The sequence below is a fragment of the Lolium perenne genome, chromosome 7 (assembly GCF_019359855.2).
Source record: "Lolium perenne isolate Kyuss_39 chromosome 7, Kyuss_2.0, whole genome shotgun sequence".
Taxonomy (NCBI): domain Eukaryota; kingdom Viridiplantae; phylum Streptophyta; class Magnoliopsida; order Poales; family Poaceae; genus Lolium; species Lolium perenne.
The window spans coordinates 135994337-136012423 of NC_067250.2; the positions used below are offsets into that span (position 1 = coordinate 135994337).

General features: G+C 46.0%; 1 protein-coding gene across 1 annotated transcript; it reads right to left on the reverse strand.

Moving 5' to 3' along the window:
- Window positions 1-8405: 8405 nt before the first annotated feature.
- Window positions 8406-15293, reverse strand: LOC139833713 (uncharacterized). The gene is made up of 3 exons (XM_071824057.1): window positions 14940-15293; window positions 14401-14721; window positions 8406-9107 (listed from the first exon to the last, which is right to left on the reverse strand). The coding sequence occupies exons 1-3, from the start codon at window positions 15291-15293 to the stop codon at window positions 8406-8408; spliced, it is 1377 nt and encodes a 458-aa protein (XP_071680158.1).
- Window positions 15294-18087: the final 2794 nt, after the last annotated feature.

The window sequence follows — 18087 nt, forward strand, 5'->3', positions numbered from 1 at the left end:
GACATACCTGTTGACGTGTAAAGCACACGCCCGTTGGGAACCCCAAGAGGAAGGTGTGATGCATACAACAACAAGTTTTCCCTCAGTAAGAAACCAAGGTTTATCGAACCAGTAGGAGTCAAGGAGCACGTGCAGGTTGTTGGTGACGGAGTGTAGTGCGGCGCAACACCAGGGATTCCGGCGCCAATGTGGAACCTGCACAACACAATCCAAATACTTTGCCCCAACTTAACAGTGAGGTTGTCAATCTCACCGGCTTGCTGTAACAAAGGATTAAATGTATGGTTTTGAAAATGATGTTTGTATGCGAAGAACAGTAAAGAACAATGTTTGCAGTAGATTGTATTCAATGTAAAAGAATGGACCGGGGTCCACAGTTCACTAGTGGTGTCTCTCCAATAAGAAATAGCATGTTGGGTGAACAAATTACAGTTGGGCAATTGACAAATAAAGAGGGCATAACAATGCACATACATATCATGATGAGTAGTGTGAAATTCAATTGGGCATTATGACAAAGTACATAGACCGCTATCCAGCATGCATCTATGCCTAAAAAGTCCACCTTCAGTTAGCATCCGCACCCCTTCCAGTATTAAGTTGCAAACAACAGACAATTGCATTAAGTATGGTGCGTAATGTAATCAACACAAATATCCTTAGACAAAGCATTGATGTTTTATCCCTAGTGGCAACAGCACATCCACAACCTTAGAACTTTCTGTTACTGTCCCAGACTAAATGGAGGCATGAACCCACTATCGAGCATAAATACTCCCTCTTGGAGTTACAAGTATCAACTTGGCCAGAGCCTCTACTAGCAACGGAGAGCATGCAAGATCATAAACAACACATATATGATAGATTGATAATCAACATAACATAGTATTCCATATTCATCGGATCCCAACAAACACAACATGTAGCATTACAAATAGATGATATTGATCATGTTAGGCAGCTCACAAGATCGAACAATGATAGCACATGAGGAGACGACAACCATCTAGCTACTGCTATGGACCCATAGTCCAGGGGTGAACTACTCACTCATCAATCCGGAGGCGATCATGGTGATGAAGAGTCCTTCGAGAGATGATTCCCCTCTCCGGCAGGGTGCCGGAGGCGATCTCCTGAATCCACCGAGATGGGATTGGCGGCGGCGTCTCTGGAAGGTTTTCCGTATCGTGGCTCTCGGTACTGGGGTTTTCGCGACAAAGGCTTTAAGTAGGCGGAAGGGTAGGGTTGGAGGCGTCACGAGGGGCCCACACACTAGGGCGGCGCGGGCCCCCCTTAGGCCGCGCGGCCCTAGCGTGGCGGCGCCTCATCGCCCCACTTCGTAACTCCTTCAGTATTTTGGAAGCTCCGTGGAAAAATAAGACCCTGGGCGTTGATTTCGTCCAATTCCGAGAATATTTCCTTTGTAGGATTTCTGAAACCAAAAACAGCAGAAAACAGCAACTGGCTCTTCGGCATCTTGTCAATAGGTTAGTGCCGGAAAATGCATAAATATGACATAAAGTGTGTATAAAACATGTGAGTATCATCATAAAAGTAGCATGGAACAAAAGAAATTATAGATACATTTGAGACGTATCAAGCATCCCCAAGCTTAGTTCCTACTCGCCCTCGAGTAGGTAAACGATAACAAAGATAATTTCTGAAGTGACATGCTATCATAATCTTGATCAATACTATTGTAAAGCATATGTAATGAATGAAGTGATTCGAAGCAATGGTAAAGACAATGATTAAAACACTGAATCATATAACAAAGACTTTTCATGAATAGTACTTTCAAGACAAGCATCAATAAGACTTGCATAGGAGTTAACTCATAAAGCAATAGATTCTTAGTAGAAAGTTTTGAATCAACACAAAGGAAGATGTAAGTTTCAGCGGTTGCTTTCAACTTCAACATGTTTATCTCATGGATAATCGTCAACACAAAGTAATATGATGAATGCAAATAAGCAAGTATGTAGGAATCAATGCACACAGTTGACACAAGTGTTTTCTTCTAAGATAGAAAGAAGTAGGTTAACTGACTCAACATAAAAGTAAAAGAATGGCCCTTCGCAGAGGTAAGAATGGATTGCTATATTTGTGCTAGAGCTTTTATTTTGAAAACATAGAAACAATTTTGTCAACGGTAGTAATAATTCATATGTGTTATGCATAAGATATCTTATAAGTTGCAAGCCTCATGCATAGTATACCAATAGTGCCCGCACCTTGTCCTTATTAGCTTGGATTTACATGGATTATCATTGCATAACATATGTTTTAACCAAGTGTCACAAAGGGGTACCTCTATGCCGCATGTACAAAGGTCTAAGGAGAAAGCTCGCATTGGATTTCTCGCTTTTGGTTATTCTCAACTTAGACATCCATACCGGGACAACATAGACAACAGATAATGGACACCTCTTTAATGCATAAGAATTCAACAACAGATAATATTCTCATAAGAGATTGAGGATTGTTGTCCAAACTGAAACTTCCACCATGGATCATGGCTTTAGTTAGCGGCCCAATGTTCTTCTCTAACAATATGCATACTCAAACCATTTGATCATGATAAATCACCCTTACTTCAGACAAGACGAACATGCATAGCAACTCACATGATATTCAACAAAGGTGAAATAGTTGATGGCATCCCCAGGAACATGGTTACCGCTCAACAAGCAACTTATAAGAAATAAGATACAGAAGTACATATTCAATACCATAATAGTTTTTAAGCTATTTTTCCCATGAGCTATATATTGCAAAGACAAAGAATGGAATTTTAAAGGTAGCACTCAAGCAATTTACTTTGGAATGGCAGAAAAATACCATGTAGTAGGTAGGTATGGTGGACACAAATGGCATAGTTTTTGGCTCAAGGATTTTGGATGCACGAGAAGTATTCCCTCTCAATACAAGGCTTAGGCTAGCAAGGTTGTTTGAAGCAAACACAAGTATGAACCGGTACAGCAAAACTTACATAAGAACATATTGCAAGCATTATAAGACTCTACACTGTCTTCCTTGTTGTTCAAACCCTCACCAGAAAATATCAAGACTTGAGAGAGACCAATCATGCAAACCAAATTTCAACAAGCTCTACAGTATTTCTTTATTAATAGGTGCAAAGTACATGATGCAAGAGCTTAAACATGATCTATTTGAGCGCAACAATTGCTAAGTATCAAATTATTCAAGACATTATACCAATTACCACATGTAGCATTTTCTGTTTCCAACCATATAACAATGAACGAAGCAGTTTCAACCTTTGCCATGAACATTAAGAATAAAGCTAAGAACACATGTGTTCATATGCAACAGCGGAGCGTGTCTCTCTCCCACACAAGGAATGCTAGGATCCAATTTTATTCAAACAAACAAAAATAAAAACATAAAGACGCTCCAAGTAAAGCACATAAGATGTGATGGAATAAAAATATAGTTTCACTAGAGGTGCTGATAAGTTGTCGATGAAGAAGGGGATGCCTTGGGCATCCCCAAGCTTAGATGCTTGAGTCTTCTTGAAATATGCAGGGATGAACCACGGGGGCATCCCCAAGCTTAGAGTTTTCACTCTTCTTGATCCTATTGTATCATCCTCCTCTCTTGATCCTTGAAAACTTCCTCCACACCAAACTCAAAACAAACTCATTACATGGTTAGTGCATAATCAAAAATTCACATATTCAGAGGTGACATAATCATTCTTAACACTTCTGAACATTGCACAAAGCTACTGAAAGTTAATGGAACAAAGCAATCCATCAAACATAGCAAAACAGGCAATGCGAAATGAAAGGCAGAATCTGTCAAAACAGAACAGTCTGTAAAGACGAATTTTTCTGGGGCACTTAACTTGCTCAGATGAAAATGCTCAAATTGAATGAAAGTTGCGTATATATCTGAGGATCACGCACGTAAATTTGCAGATTTTTCTGAGTTACCTACAGAGAATACTACTCAAATTCGTGACAACAAGAAATCTGTTTCTGCGCAGTAATTCAAATCTAGTATCATCTTTACTATCAAAGACTTTACTTGGCACAACAATGCAATAAAATAAAGATAAGGAGAGGTTGCTACAGTAGCAACAACTTCCAAGACTCAAATATAAAACAAAATTGCTGTAGTAAAATAAAAACATGGGTTATCTCCCAAGAAGTGCTTTTTTTATAGCCATTAAGATGGGCTCAGTAATTTTAATGATGCTCTCGCAAGAAATAAGAGTTGAAGCAAAAGAGAGCATCAAAAGAAAATAAGAAACACTTTTAATTCTAACCCACTTCCTATGAAAAGGAATCTTGTACACAAATAAATTCATGAAGAACAAAGTGACAAGCATAGGAAGATAAAACACAAGTAACTTCAAAATTTTCAGCATATAGAGAGGTGTTTTAGTAACATGAAAATTTCTACAACCATATTTTCCTCTCTCATAATAATTTCCCGTAGCATCATGAACAAACTCAACAATATAGCTATCACATAAAGCATTCTTATCATGAGTCTCATGCATAAAATATTTACTACTCCCAACATAAGCATAGTCATTCTTATTAATTATAGTGGGAGCAAATTCAACAAAGTAGCTATCATTTTTATTCTCATCAAATATAGGAGGCATAGTATAATCATAATAAACTTTATCCTCCATAGTAGGTGGCACCAAAATACCGCTATCATCATAAATGGGAGGCAAAGTATCATCAAAGTAAATTTTCTCCTCCATGCTTGGGGGACTAAAAATATCATGCTCATCAAAACCAGCTTCCCCAAGCTTAAATTCTTCCATAGCATTAGCAATAATAGTGTTCAAAGAGTTCATGCTAATAACATTGCTACAACTATTTTGCAAACAAAGTTCCATGGGATTTTTAATTTTCTCTTCGAACACCTCATGTCCTAACTCAAGATAAATACTATAAAGATCTCTAATATTTTTGTTGTTTTCCATTAAGCCTAACTAGTGAAATCACACAACTTAGTGTTCTCAGGAGTATTCATTTTAACAGTGGTAAATAAAGCAAACTAGATAAAGTAAATGCGAGTAACTAATTTTTTTTAGTGTTTTTGAAATGGAGAACGCAAACAAGACAGTAAATAAAGTAACACAAGTAACTAATTTTATTGTATTTTTAATATAAAGAAAGCAAACAAAGTAGTAAATAAAATAAAGTAAAGAAAGACAAAAACAAAGTAAAGAGATTGGATGTGGGAGACTCCCCTTGCAGCGTGTCTTGATCTCCCCGGCAACGGCGCCAGAAAAAGAGCTTGTTGACGCGTAAAGCACACGCCCGTTGGGAACCCCAAGAGGAAGGTGTGATGCGTACAACAACAAGTTTTCCCTCACTAAGAAACCAAGGTTTATCGAACCAGTAGGAGTCAAGGAGCACGTGAAGGTTGTTGGTGACGGAGTGTAGTGCGGCGCAACACCAGGGATTCCAGCGCCAATGTGGAACCTGCACAACACAATCCAAATACTTTGCCCCAACTTAACAGTGAGGTTGTCAATCTCACCGGCTTGCTGTAACAAAGGATTAAATGTATGGTTTTGAAAATGATGTTTGTATGCGAAGAACAGTAAAGAATAATGTTTGCAGTAGATTGTATTCGATGTAAAAGAATGGACCGTGGTCCACAGTTCACTAGTGGTGTCTCTCCAATAAGAAATGGCATGTTGGGTGAACAAATTATAGTTGGGCAATTGACAAATAAAGAGGGCATAACAATGCACATACATATCATGATGAGTAGTGTGAAATTCAATTGGGCATTACGACAAAGTACATAGACCGCTATCCAGCATGCATCTATGCCTAAAAAGTCCACCTTCAGGTTAGCATCCGCACCCCTTCCAGTATTAAGTTGCAAACAACAGACAATTGAATTAAGTATGGTGCGTAATGTAATCAACACAAATATCCTTAGACAAAGCATTGATGTTTTATCCCTAGTGGCAACAGCACATCCACAACCTTAGAACTTTCTGTCAGTGTCCCAGATTAAATGGAGGCATGAACCCACTATCGAGCATAAATACTCCCTCTTGGAGTTACAAGTATCAACTTGGCCAGAGCCTCTACTAGCAACGGAGAGCATGCAAGATCATAAACAACACATATATGATAGATTGATAATCAACATAACATAGTATTCCATATTCATCGGATCCCAACAAACACAACATGTAGCATTACAAATAGATGATCTTGATCATGTTAGGCAGCTCACAAGATCGAACAATGATAGCACATGAGGAGAAGACAACTATCTAGCTACTGCTATGGACCCATAGTCCAGGGGTGAACTACTCACACATCAATCCGGAGGCGATCATGGTGATGAAGAGTCCTCCGGGAGATGATTCCCCTCTCCGGCAGGGTGCCAGAGGCGATCTCCTGAATCCCCCGAGATGGGATTGGCGGTGGCGGCATCTCTGGAAGGTTTTCCGTATCGTGGCTCTCGGTACTGGGGTTTTCGCGACAAAGGCTTTAAGTAGGCGGAAGGGTAGGGTTGGAGGCGTCACGAGGGGCCCACACACTAGGGCGGCGCGGCCCCCCTTAGGCCGCGCGGCCCTAGCGTGGCGATGCCTCGTCGCCCCACTTCGTAACTCCTTCGGTCTTCTGGAAGCTCCGTGGAAAAATAAGACCCTGGGCGTTGATTTCATCCAATTTCGAGAATATTTCCTTTGTAGGATTTCTGAAACCAAAAACAGCAGAAAACAGCAACTGGCTCTTCAGCATATTGTCAATAGGTTAGTGCCGGAAAATGCATAAATATGACATAAAGTGTGTATAAAACATGTGGGTATCATCATAAAAGTAGCATGGTACATAAGAAATTATAGATACGTTTGAGACGTATCAGTACCTCACGAAGTCGCCCTTGGGGGAGATTAGGACGATCCCTGCTCCGGCCCCCTCGAGGTTCTTGGAGCCGTCGAAGTACAGGGTCTAGTACTTGAGGTCCGCCGGGGAAGTTGGTTGCTGAGCTTCCTCCAAGTCGATGAAGAAGTCCGCCAGCACCTGAGACTTGACTGCGCGGCGTGGCTCGTAGGTGATGTTATGGACGCCGAGTTCAATTGCCCACTTGGCGACTCGACCGGTGGCACCGCGATTGTGGATAATGTCGGCGAGTGGCGTTGAAGCGACGACCTTGATTGGGTGTTCGTGGAAGTAGGGAGCGAGTCGCCGCTGGGCCCTGAGTAAGGCATACACTACTTTTTGGTAGTGCGGGTACCGCTGCTTCGACTCGGTTAGGGCCTCGCTGATGTAATAGACTGGGCGCTGAATGAGCTGCTTTTCCCCTTCTTCTTTGCGCTCGATGACCATGACTGCGCTAATGGCGCGATTGGATGCGGCGACGTAGAGCAGCATGGCTTCTCCTGGTAGCGGGGCGGCGAGGATGGGGGCATTCCTCAGGGCATGCTAGAGATCTTCTAGGGCCATTTGTGCGTCTTCCGTCCACTCGAATGAATCTGACTTTTTCAGGAGGCGGTAAAGTGGCATGGCTTTGTCGCCGAGTCGGGGGACGAAGCGACTGAGCGCGGCGACCCGCCCGGCGAGCTTCTGTGCGTCGAGCAAGCAGGTTGGTCGCTCGGTTCTCATAACCACGGATGTTTTGTCCGGATTGGGCTCGATACCACGCTTAGAGACAACGTAACCGAGTAGCTATCCGGATGGAACCCCGAAGGTACACTTCAGGGGGTTTAACTTGATCTTGTAGCGTCGGAGGTTGGCGAAGGTTTCGGTGAGGTCGGCGACAAGGTCATCCTGCCGAGTCGACTTGACCACCACGTCGTCGATGTAGACGTGGACGTTTCGACCGATCTGGCTCTCAAGGCAGCTGTTCATGCACCGCTGGTAGCTGGCTCCGGTGTTCCTGAGGCCGAAGGTCATGGCGGTGTAGCAGTAGGCGCCGAGCGCCGTGATGAACGCCGTTTTCTCCTGGTCCTGGACTGCCATCTTGATTTGACTGTACCCGGAGTATGCGTCGAGGAAGCATAGCGACTCCGAGCCTGTGACTGCATCGATTAGCTGATCGATTCGTGGGAGGACGAATGGGTCCTTGGAGCAGGCGCGATTGAGGCCTGTGTAGTCTATACACATTCGCCATGTCCTGTTTTTCTTCAGCACCACGACTGGGTTCACCAACCACTTGGGGTGCTTAATTTCCATGATGAAGCCGGCGGTGAGTAGCCGGTTCACTTCTTCGGCGATTACGCACCGGCGTTCTTCGCCTATGGGTCGCATTGATTGTCGGACGGGGCGCGCAGTGGGATCAACGTGGAGTTTGTGCTCAGCAAGTTCTCTCGGGACACCTGGCATATCAGAAGGTTTCCATGCAAAGACATCTCGATTCTCACGGAGGAACTTGGTGAGCGCGCTTTCCTATTGGGCGGACAAGCCCGCCCCAATGGTAACCTGTCTACTCGAGTAATTTTCTACAAGATCTACTTGGCGAGTGTCCGTCGTCGGCTTGAAGGTCGCCTCGGACGAGTCGAGCTCGGTTGGCTTCTCGAGGATGGTGGGGTCGTTGTGGTCGACTGGGTATTTGGCGAGCTCGGCAGCGTTGTCGCGCTCCGCAGCGATGACGGCGCCGGCGAGCTTGGCGCCGTTGTCTTTGCACTCCAGGGCCATGTCTGGGTCGCCGTGGACGGTGATGACGCCTCGTGGCCCGGACATCTTCATCATGTTGTAGGCATAGTGGGACGTAGCCATGAACTTGGTGAACGCCTTGCGACCGAGGACACAGTGATAGGGGCTGCGGAAGTTGAGCACCTCGAAGGAGATCCGCTCGGTGCGGTAGTTGGCCGGCGTGCCGAAGGTTACCAGAAGCGTGACCTTGCCGATTGGGAAGGCCTTCCGTCCGGGGACTATGCCGTGGAAGGTGACGCTTGTGTGCTCGAGGCACGAGTCGGGGAGTCCAAGGCGCCGGAAGGTGTCGTAGTACATGATGTTGATGGAGCTTCCGCCGTCCATCAGTGTCTTCGGGAGCCAGTACTCGGAGACCTTTGGTTTGATGATTAGCGCCACCCGTCCCTTGTACTCGATGCGTGGGGCGTGATCCTCACGGCTCCACGTGATGCTTTGCTCGGACCAGTTGAGCCAGCGGGGGATTGATACATCTCCGATGTATCGATAATTTCTTATGTTCCATGCCACATTATTGATGATATCTACATGTTTTATGCATACTTTATGTCATATTTATGCATTTTCCGGCACTAACCTATTAACGAGATGCCGAAGAGCCAGTTGCTGTTTTCTGCTGTTTTTGGTTTCAGAAATCCTAGTAAGGAAATATTCTCGGAATTGGACGAAATCAACGCCCAGGGGCCTATTTTCACACGAAGCTTCCAGAAGTCCGAGGGAGAGACGAAGTGGGGCCACGAGGTGGTGACACACCAGGGCGGCGCGGCCTGGCCCTTGGCCACGCGGCCCTGCTGTGTGGGGCCCCCGTGACGCCCCCTGACCTATCTCCTCCGCCTACTTAAAGCCTTCGTCGCGAAACCCCCAGTACCGAGAGCCACGATACGGAAAACCTTCCAGAGACGCCGCCGCCGCCAATCCCATCTCGGGGGATTCAGGAGATCGCCTCCGGCACCCTGCCGGAGAGGGGAATCATCTCCCGGAGGACTCTTCACCGCCATGGTCGCCTCCAGAGTGATGCGTGAGTAGTTCACCCCTGGACTATGGGTCCATAGCAGTAGCTAGATGGTCGTCTTCTCCTAATTGTGCTTCATTGTCGGGTCTTGTGAGCTGCCTAACATGATCAAGATCATCTATCTGTAATGCTATATGTTGTGTTTGTTGGGATCCGATGGATAGAGAATACTATGCTATGTTGATTATCAATCTATTACCTATATGTTGTTTATGATCTTGCATGCTCTCCGTTATTAGTAGGGGCTCTGGCCAAGTTTTTGCTAGTAACTCCAAGAGGGAGTATTTATGCTCGATAGTGGGTTCATGCCTCCATTAAATCTGGGACAGTGACAGAAAGTTCTAAGGTTGTGGATGTGCTGTTTCCACTAGGGATAAAACATCGATGCTATGTCCGAGGATGTAGTTATTGATTACATTACGCACCATACTTAATGCAATTGTCTGTTGTTTGCAACTTAATACTGGAAGGGGTTCGGATGATAACCTGAAGGTGGACTTTTTAGGCATAGATGCATGCTGGATAGCGGTCTATGTACTTTGTCGTAATGCCCAATTAAATCTCACAATACTCATCATATCATGTATGTGCATGGTCATGCCCTCTTTATTTGTCAATTGCCCAACTGTAATTTGTTCACCCAACATGCTATTTATCTTATGGGAGAGACGCCTCTAGTGAACTGTGGACCCCGGTCCATTCTTTACATCGAATACAATATACTGCAATACTTGTTCTACTGTTTTCTGCAAACATTCATCATCCACACTATACATCTAATCCTTTGTTACAGCAAGCCGGTGAGATTGACAACCTCACTGTTACATTGGGACAAAGTACTTTGGTTGTGTTGTGCAGGTTCCACGTTGGCGCCGGAATCCCTGGTGTTGCGCCGCACTACATCTGGCCTCCATCAACCTTCAACGTGCTTCTTGGCTCCTACTGGTTCGATAAACCTTGGTTTCTTACTGAGGGAAAACTTGCCGTTGTACGCATCACACCTTCCTCTTGGGGTTCCCAATGGTCGCGTGCTGTACGCGTATCAAGACTGTTTTCTGGCGCCGTTGCCGGGGAGATCAAGACACGCTGCAAGGGGAGTCTCCACATCCAATCTCTTTACTTTGTTTTTTGTCTTGCTTTTATTTTATTTACTATTTTGTTTGCTGCATTATATCAAAATACAAAAAAAATAGTTGCTAGTTTTACTTTATTTACTGTCTTGTTTGCATTCTCCATATTAAAAACACAAAAAAAATTAGTTACTTGCATTTTACTTTTGTTACCATGTCTAGCTCTGCGCCTGTTACTTCTTCACCTGAGGAATTAGTCTTCACTTTTAAACAAGGGGATGAGGAGAGTTTTAAAGATGCTTGGTCCAGAATTTTTGATTCTTATCGTAAAGCTGAACCTCAAATGACTCTAAGTTTGCTCCTTAGTAACTTTTATTTTGGGCTTATGATTCGCTATAGATATGCATTGGATGCTGTAGTGGGAGGAGATTTCCTTCATTGCAATGGGGATCAAGCTTTTAATGCCATAAAGAAATTGGTTGCATCACATGATTCAGCTAATAACTTTGATTCAGCCCTTATTAGCATTTATAATAGATTAAACACTCTTGAGACAAGTGCATCTCGCTTGCACGAAAATTATAGCTATGTTCGTAACCGTCTTGATCAAGTTTTAGTGAACTCTGAACCTTCATTATGGGATCCTACTATTAAAGTTGTTATCGGTGATCAAACTTTTCATGCCAATTGTGATATTATGTCTGAATTTTGCCTTATGCCTAAGAGTATTTATGAATCTTTGACACTTTGGGGACTCGTTGAAGGGGGAGAAGGAATAACTCTTATTGATAACTCTGTTATAATCCCTAAGGGAATAGCTGCGGGTGTGCATACAACCATTCTTGGAAGAACAATATCCATTGATTATCTTGTTATTGAATGTGTAGGAACAGGACAAATCACACTTGGAAGATCCCTGCTGAAACTATTGGGAGCAGTCATAGATGTGGGAGAAGGCACCCTAAAATTCACCTCTACACCGGGGGTAGACATGTATTCCCTAAATCAAAGAGTAAGAAAAAGAACAAGAAAGGTAAGTGTAAAGCCCAAGGTAATGTTGATGCACCATCTTTTGATAATACTTGATACACACTTTCTGCGCCAAGCTGAAAGGCGTTAAAGAAAAGCGCTTATGGGAGACAACCCATGTTTTTACTACTGCACCTTTATTTTATATTTGAGTCTTGGAAGTTGTTACTACTGTAGCAACCTCTCCTTATCTTATTTTGTTTCATTGTTGTGCCAAGTAAAGTCTTTGATAGTAAGGTTCATACTAGATTTGGATTACTGCGCAGAAACAGATTTCTTTGATGCCACGAATCTGGGCCTAATTCTCTGTAGGTAACTCAGAAAATTATGCCAATTTACGTGAGTGATCCACAGATATGTACGCAACTTTCATTCAATTTGAGAATTTTCATTTGAGCAAGTCTGGTGCCTCAATAAAATTCATCTTTACGAACTGTTCTGTTTTGACAGATTCTGCCTTTTATTTCGCATTGCCTGTTTTGCTATGCTTGATGGATTTTTCGATTCCATTAACTTTCAGTAGCTTCGTGCAATGTCCAGAAGTGTTAAGAATGATTATGTCACCTCTGAACATGTGAATTATGATTGTGCACTAACCCTCTAATGAGTTGTTTTCAGTTTGGTGTGGAGGAAGTTTTCAAGGATCAAGAGAGGAGGATGATACAATATGAAAAAGGAGAGTGAAAGCTCTAAGCTTGGGGATGCCCCGGTGGTTCACCCCTGCATATTTCAAGAAGACTCAAGCGTCTAAGCTTGGGGATGCCCAAGGCATCCCCTTCTACATCGACAACATTATCAGGTTCCTCTAGTGAAACTATATTTTTATTCCATCACATCTTATGCACTTTGCTTGGAGCGTCAGTTTGTTTTTGTTTTTGTTTTTGTTTGAATAAAATGGATCCTAGCATTCATTGTGTGGGAGAGAGACACGCTCCGCTGTTGCATATGGACAAATATGTCCTTAGGCTTTACTCATAATGTTCATGGCGAAGGTTGAATCTTCTTCGTTAAATTGTTATATGGTTGGAATCGGGAAATGCTACATGTAGTAATTGGTATAATGTCTTGGATAATTTGATACTTGGCAATTGTTGTGCTCATGTTTAAGCTCTTGCATCATACACTTTGCACCTATTAATGAAGAAATACATAGAGCTTGCTAAAATTTGGTTTGCATAATTGGTCTCTCTAAGGTCTAGATAATTTCTAGTAAGAGTTTGAACAACAAGGAAGACGGTGTAGAGTCTTATAATGTTTACAATATGTCTTTTATGTGAGTTTTGCTGCACCAGTTCATCCTTGTGTTTGTTTCAAATAAACCTTGCTAGCCTAAACCTTGTATCGAGAGGGAATACTTCTCATGCATCAAAAATCCTTGAGCCAACCACTATGCCATTTGTGTCCACCATACCTACCTACTACATGGTATTTCTCCACCATTCCAAAGTAAATTGCTTGAGTGCTACCTTTAAAATTTCCATTCTTCATCTTTACAATATATAGCTCATGGGACAAATAGCTTAAAAACTATTGTGGTATTGAATATGTACTTATGCACTTTATCTCTTATTAAGTTGCTTGTTGTGCGATAACCATGTTCCTGGGGACGCCATCAACTACCCTTTGTTGAATATCATGTGAGTTGCTATGCATGTCCGTCTTGTCTGAAGTAAGGGAGATTTACCATGAGTTGAATGGTTTGAGCATGCATACTGTTAGAGAAGAACATTGGGCCGCTAACTAAAGCCATGATCCATGGTGGAAGTTTCAGTTTTGGACAAATATCCTCAATCTCATATGAGAAAATTAATAATTGTTGAATGCTTAAGCATTAAAGAGGAGTCCATTATCTATTGTCTATGTTGTCCCGGTATGGATGTCTAAGTTGAGAATAATCAAAAGCGAGAAATCCAATGCGAGCTTTCTCCTTAGACCTTTGTACATGCGGCATAGAGGTACCCCTTTGTGACACTTGGTTAAAACATATGTATTGCGGTGATAATCCAAGTAATCCGAGCTAATTAGGACAAGGTGCAGGCACTATTAGTATACTATGCATGAGGCTTGCAACTTGTAGGATATAATTTGCATGACACATATGCTTTATTACTACCGTTGACAAAATTGTTTCTTGTTTTCAAAACCAAAGCTCTAGCACAAATATAGCAATCAATGCTTCCCTCTGCGAAGGGCCTTTCTTTTACTTTTATGTTGAGTCAGTTCACCTATTTCTCTCCATCTCAAGAAGCAAACACTTGTGTGAACTGTGCCTTGATTCCTACATACTTGCATATTGCACTTATTATATTACTTTATGTTGACAATATCCATGAGATATACATGTTACAAGTTGAAACCAACCGCTGAAACTTAATCTTCCTTTGTGTTGCTTCAATGCCTTTACTTTGAATTATTGCTTTATGAGTTAACTCTCGCCGCCATCAACCTTCAACGTGCTTCTTGGCTCCTACTGGTTCGATAAACCTTGGTTTCTTACTGAGGGAAAACTTGCCGCTGTACACATCACACCTTCCTCTTGGGGTTCCCAACGGTCGCGTGCTGTACGCGTATCAGGGATGTCGGTGACGACTGCGTTGATGGCGACTGCGCGTGCGAGCACCTTCTTGTCGCGGCGATCGCCGACCCCGGTGAAGGTATGAAGCGAGCCGACGTCGCGACCAAACCCATCCTCCTTGGGATGGTCCTGGTCCTTGTTGCGGTCCTTGGTGGGGTTGTCGCCACCGTTCTCTTTGGCGCGGCGGGCCTTCTTGATCTGCTTGAGGGAGAAGCATTTAGTGGTCGTGTGCGTGGAGGGCTTGCCCTCCTTGCTGTGGTAGATGCACGGGGTGTCCAGCAGGCTGCGGGCGTCAAAGCATTTGCCTGGGGGGCGGTCCTCTCTTGGGCCGCGGTTGTCGCGGCGAGAGTACTTCTGGTCACGCTGCTGTTAGTCGGCGTTGGCGACGAACTCGGAGCTACCACCATCGGCGCGGCGCTTGCTGGCGCTGGGGCGAGTGAAGCGGTAGTCGTCGCGGCGAGTGTTGGCTCAGATGGGGCGGCGATTGCGCCGTTGACCGTACTCGTCGTCCGAGTCGATCGTGGGGTCTTCATCAGCGTAACGCTGAGCCACGTTGAACAGATCAGCCATGGAGAAGCAGTCACGCTGTGGCGCCTGAGCTTGGCGCTGAGGGGCTCGTAGCGGCAGCACCGGTGAAAGCAGTAGATTGTCGTATCAGTGCTGATGCCGCTTGATGTCGTCCACATGTCCTGCCATCGCTGGACCCACCGGCGAGTTGATTCGCGGGGTCCTTGGACGGAGCGATCGAGGTCTTCGATGGTTGTGGCACGGGTATACGCGCTGGCGAAGTGCTGGATGAAGGCGGCGCGGGCCTCCTCCCATGAGTCGATGCTGTTCGGAGCGAGGGTGTTGAACCATTGACGATTCAGCCCGTTCATCATGAGGGGCAGGTATCGGGCGGCAAGCAGCTCGGAGTAGCCTTGGATGCCCATCGCCATGGTGTACGAGTCGATCCAGACCGTAGGGTCGATGTGGGTGTCGTACTTCTCGATGCCGCGTGGGCCTTTGAACCCCTAAGGATAGGGCTCGCCCCTGATCATGGGGCCGAAGCAGGCTGGGCCGACCCGATTGAATGCGCTTTGGCAGGGGGCCTCGTCCACGTAGTGCTCGTTCAGGCGATTGCGCGCTCGCCAAGCTTGGTCGTTGACGATATGGGTGCGCGCGTCAATTGGTTGCCCGTTGGCGCGACCATCGCCCGCGGGGGGCGCGGCTCGACTCGATTGTTTGACGAGTGGGCGGCGCGTGGTGCGGGAGGTGGGCAGTTGTTGACGATGACGACTGCGCGATTTGCCACTGCGGAGGATGCAGCGCGGCTGGCCGAGCGAGCGCGAGTAGAGCCTTCCCTGGGAGTCCGCTGCGGCATGCTGCTGCTCCAGGGCTTTGGCGACCAACGCTTTGGCGTGCTGGACGAAGATTGCGGCCTCTCCAGTGTCGGGGAGGTTGGCGAGGGCGGCTTGCGCGGCGGCCACATTGTTCGCTGGGGACGAGTATAGAGGTAGGCCGTTGGCGTCGACTTCTTGGGGGGGATTACCCAGCCCCCAGGTGGTGGTGGTGGTGGAGGTGGTGGTGGTGCTCCATGCGCCACTCGGCCGGCTGCGGCTCGGCTAGACTCCGGGACGTCATGGTTCTGGATGTGGGCGGCCCGGACCTCACCGTCCGGGTCGTCGAAGTTGAGGCACGAGGAGGGGAACCCTTGGTCACGGGTCGGCTCCATGCGTGCGCGGATACTGGGAAACGGACCTTACCGAATCCTGCTCGAGTCGGAACTTCTGCCTTTCGGACAGCTCCTTCTTCCTTTCCTCCTCGAGGGCTGCACGGTGCGCCTCGATCTCCGCCACATTCGCGGTTGCGGGGAGAGGTGTGGAGAAGAGGTCGGGCGGAGGGGGCTCTTCGTCGCCAGTCGCCATAAGGACAGCGGTGGGGTACTGGAAGTGCGGAGCATCGATGGAGTTAGAGTCGCTGTCGAAGAGGGGGAGGATGGTGTTGTCCTCGAAGTCGCTCGGGTGGGAGACTGCGGCGATGGAGTCCCCGAGCGATGCTGCGACGATGGATCCGGCGACTGATGCCGCAGCCGCCGAATCGGAGTCGCTATCAAAGAGAGGGAGGATGGTGTTGTCCTCGAAGTTGCTCGGGTGGGAGACTGCCGTGATGGAGTCCCCGAGCGATGCTGCGACGATGGATCCGGCAACCGACACCGCGGCCCCCGAATCGGCGTCATCCTCCATGGCCGATTCATCTTCGACGTGTGCTTCGCGGTGAGAGGGAGAGTGGCGGTGAGGATCTGCCCCGGTGCGTAGGGGTCATATTGCTACCCCGGGCGAGCCTCGGTGGGGTCGCTAACTCCGACGAGCCCGACGAAGAGGTTGATCGTGCCGACAGGCACCATCCAGGCGTGGGAGAGGGGTGCTGAGGCCGGGCGGTAGGTGCTCGGCTGGATGTAGAAGAAGCTGCCCGTGGCGATCATCCAGCCGGAGGAGACCGGCCAGCGTACAGGCGAGTAAGGCCTCGCTGCAGCTCGAAGGCCTAATGTCCCATGCCCCATGGTGGGCGCCACTATCGTGGATATAACCACGACAGGTGCTACGGCGGGGCAGCACTTCGTTGATGCGGGGGCAAGGAGACACAGCCATCTGCGGAACGAGGTGCACAAGACGCAAGGTTTTACCCAGGTTCAACCCCTCCGGAGAGTAAAAGGCCTACGTTCCGCTAGATCTAGTACTCAGTGGAGAATTACAATGGGGGGGCTCAGTCGGCGGCTATGCCAATAGCAATGAGGGAGATCGGATCTCAGATGATGTGTCTTTCTTGGGTCTAGCTCGGGGGTTTATATAGGCACCCCCGATCTAGGGTTTACATAAAGATAAGTCCGAATCAAATCAGTTGCTGCTAATCTGGGATTCCTCGCTCCTCTTGCAAGTAATCTCCTCCTCTGGTCGCACGGGCTTGGCGTCCTGTTGGCCCGCCAGAGGATTGCGGCCCAGTCGCTCCAGGGCCCAGCCACCCAGTCGTCCAGGCGACTGGCGCCTCACTCGGGCCCCTTATTCCATGGCGAGTGGGACTGGTGACACACCCCCTTAGGGTATATCCCTATCATTATTTGTATGGGTTTTTCAATTTTTAAGAAAGAGAACTAAAAAGAAAAAACTAAAACAGGCACAAAGACTAAAAGTAAGACAAATAAAATACGATGCAGAATCTAAAAGAGATAAGAGAGCTCACAGTGATGTTACCTCCCCAAGCTTGGGTGAGAGACATCGCCATAAAATCTCTTGCAGTGCTTAGAGTTTCTTGCGCAGCAATCACTTTTGATGTAACTCTTCTCAGTTCCCCGGCAACTGAGCCAAAAAATAATCTTGATGGCAGCTACTAGCAACACCAAAAAGATCTTGATACGTTGATACTCCAGGTGCAGAGTGTTGTATCAAGGAAGTATCTTCCCCACAAAGGTGACTCGAGAGTTTATAGTGAACTCTCGAGGAACTGGATGGAAAAGTATTTCTCTTCTCTATTCTTCAAGAAATCCTACAAGTAAGTAAATGCCTTGTGTCCCTAACTCCACCGTGTGGTTGTCAAGCACAAGGTTCCACGTAAGTAAATAACACAAGTAGTAATAAAGCAAGTAGTAAACTAATCTAGATAAAATAACTAAGTAAAATTGTAAAGAGATTGATTATTTTTGGTGTTTTGGATGCAAATTAAGAAAAATAAATATTTTTGTATTTTCAGAATAAA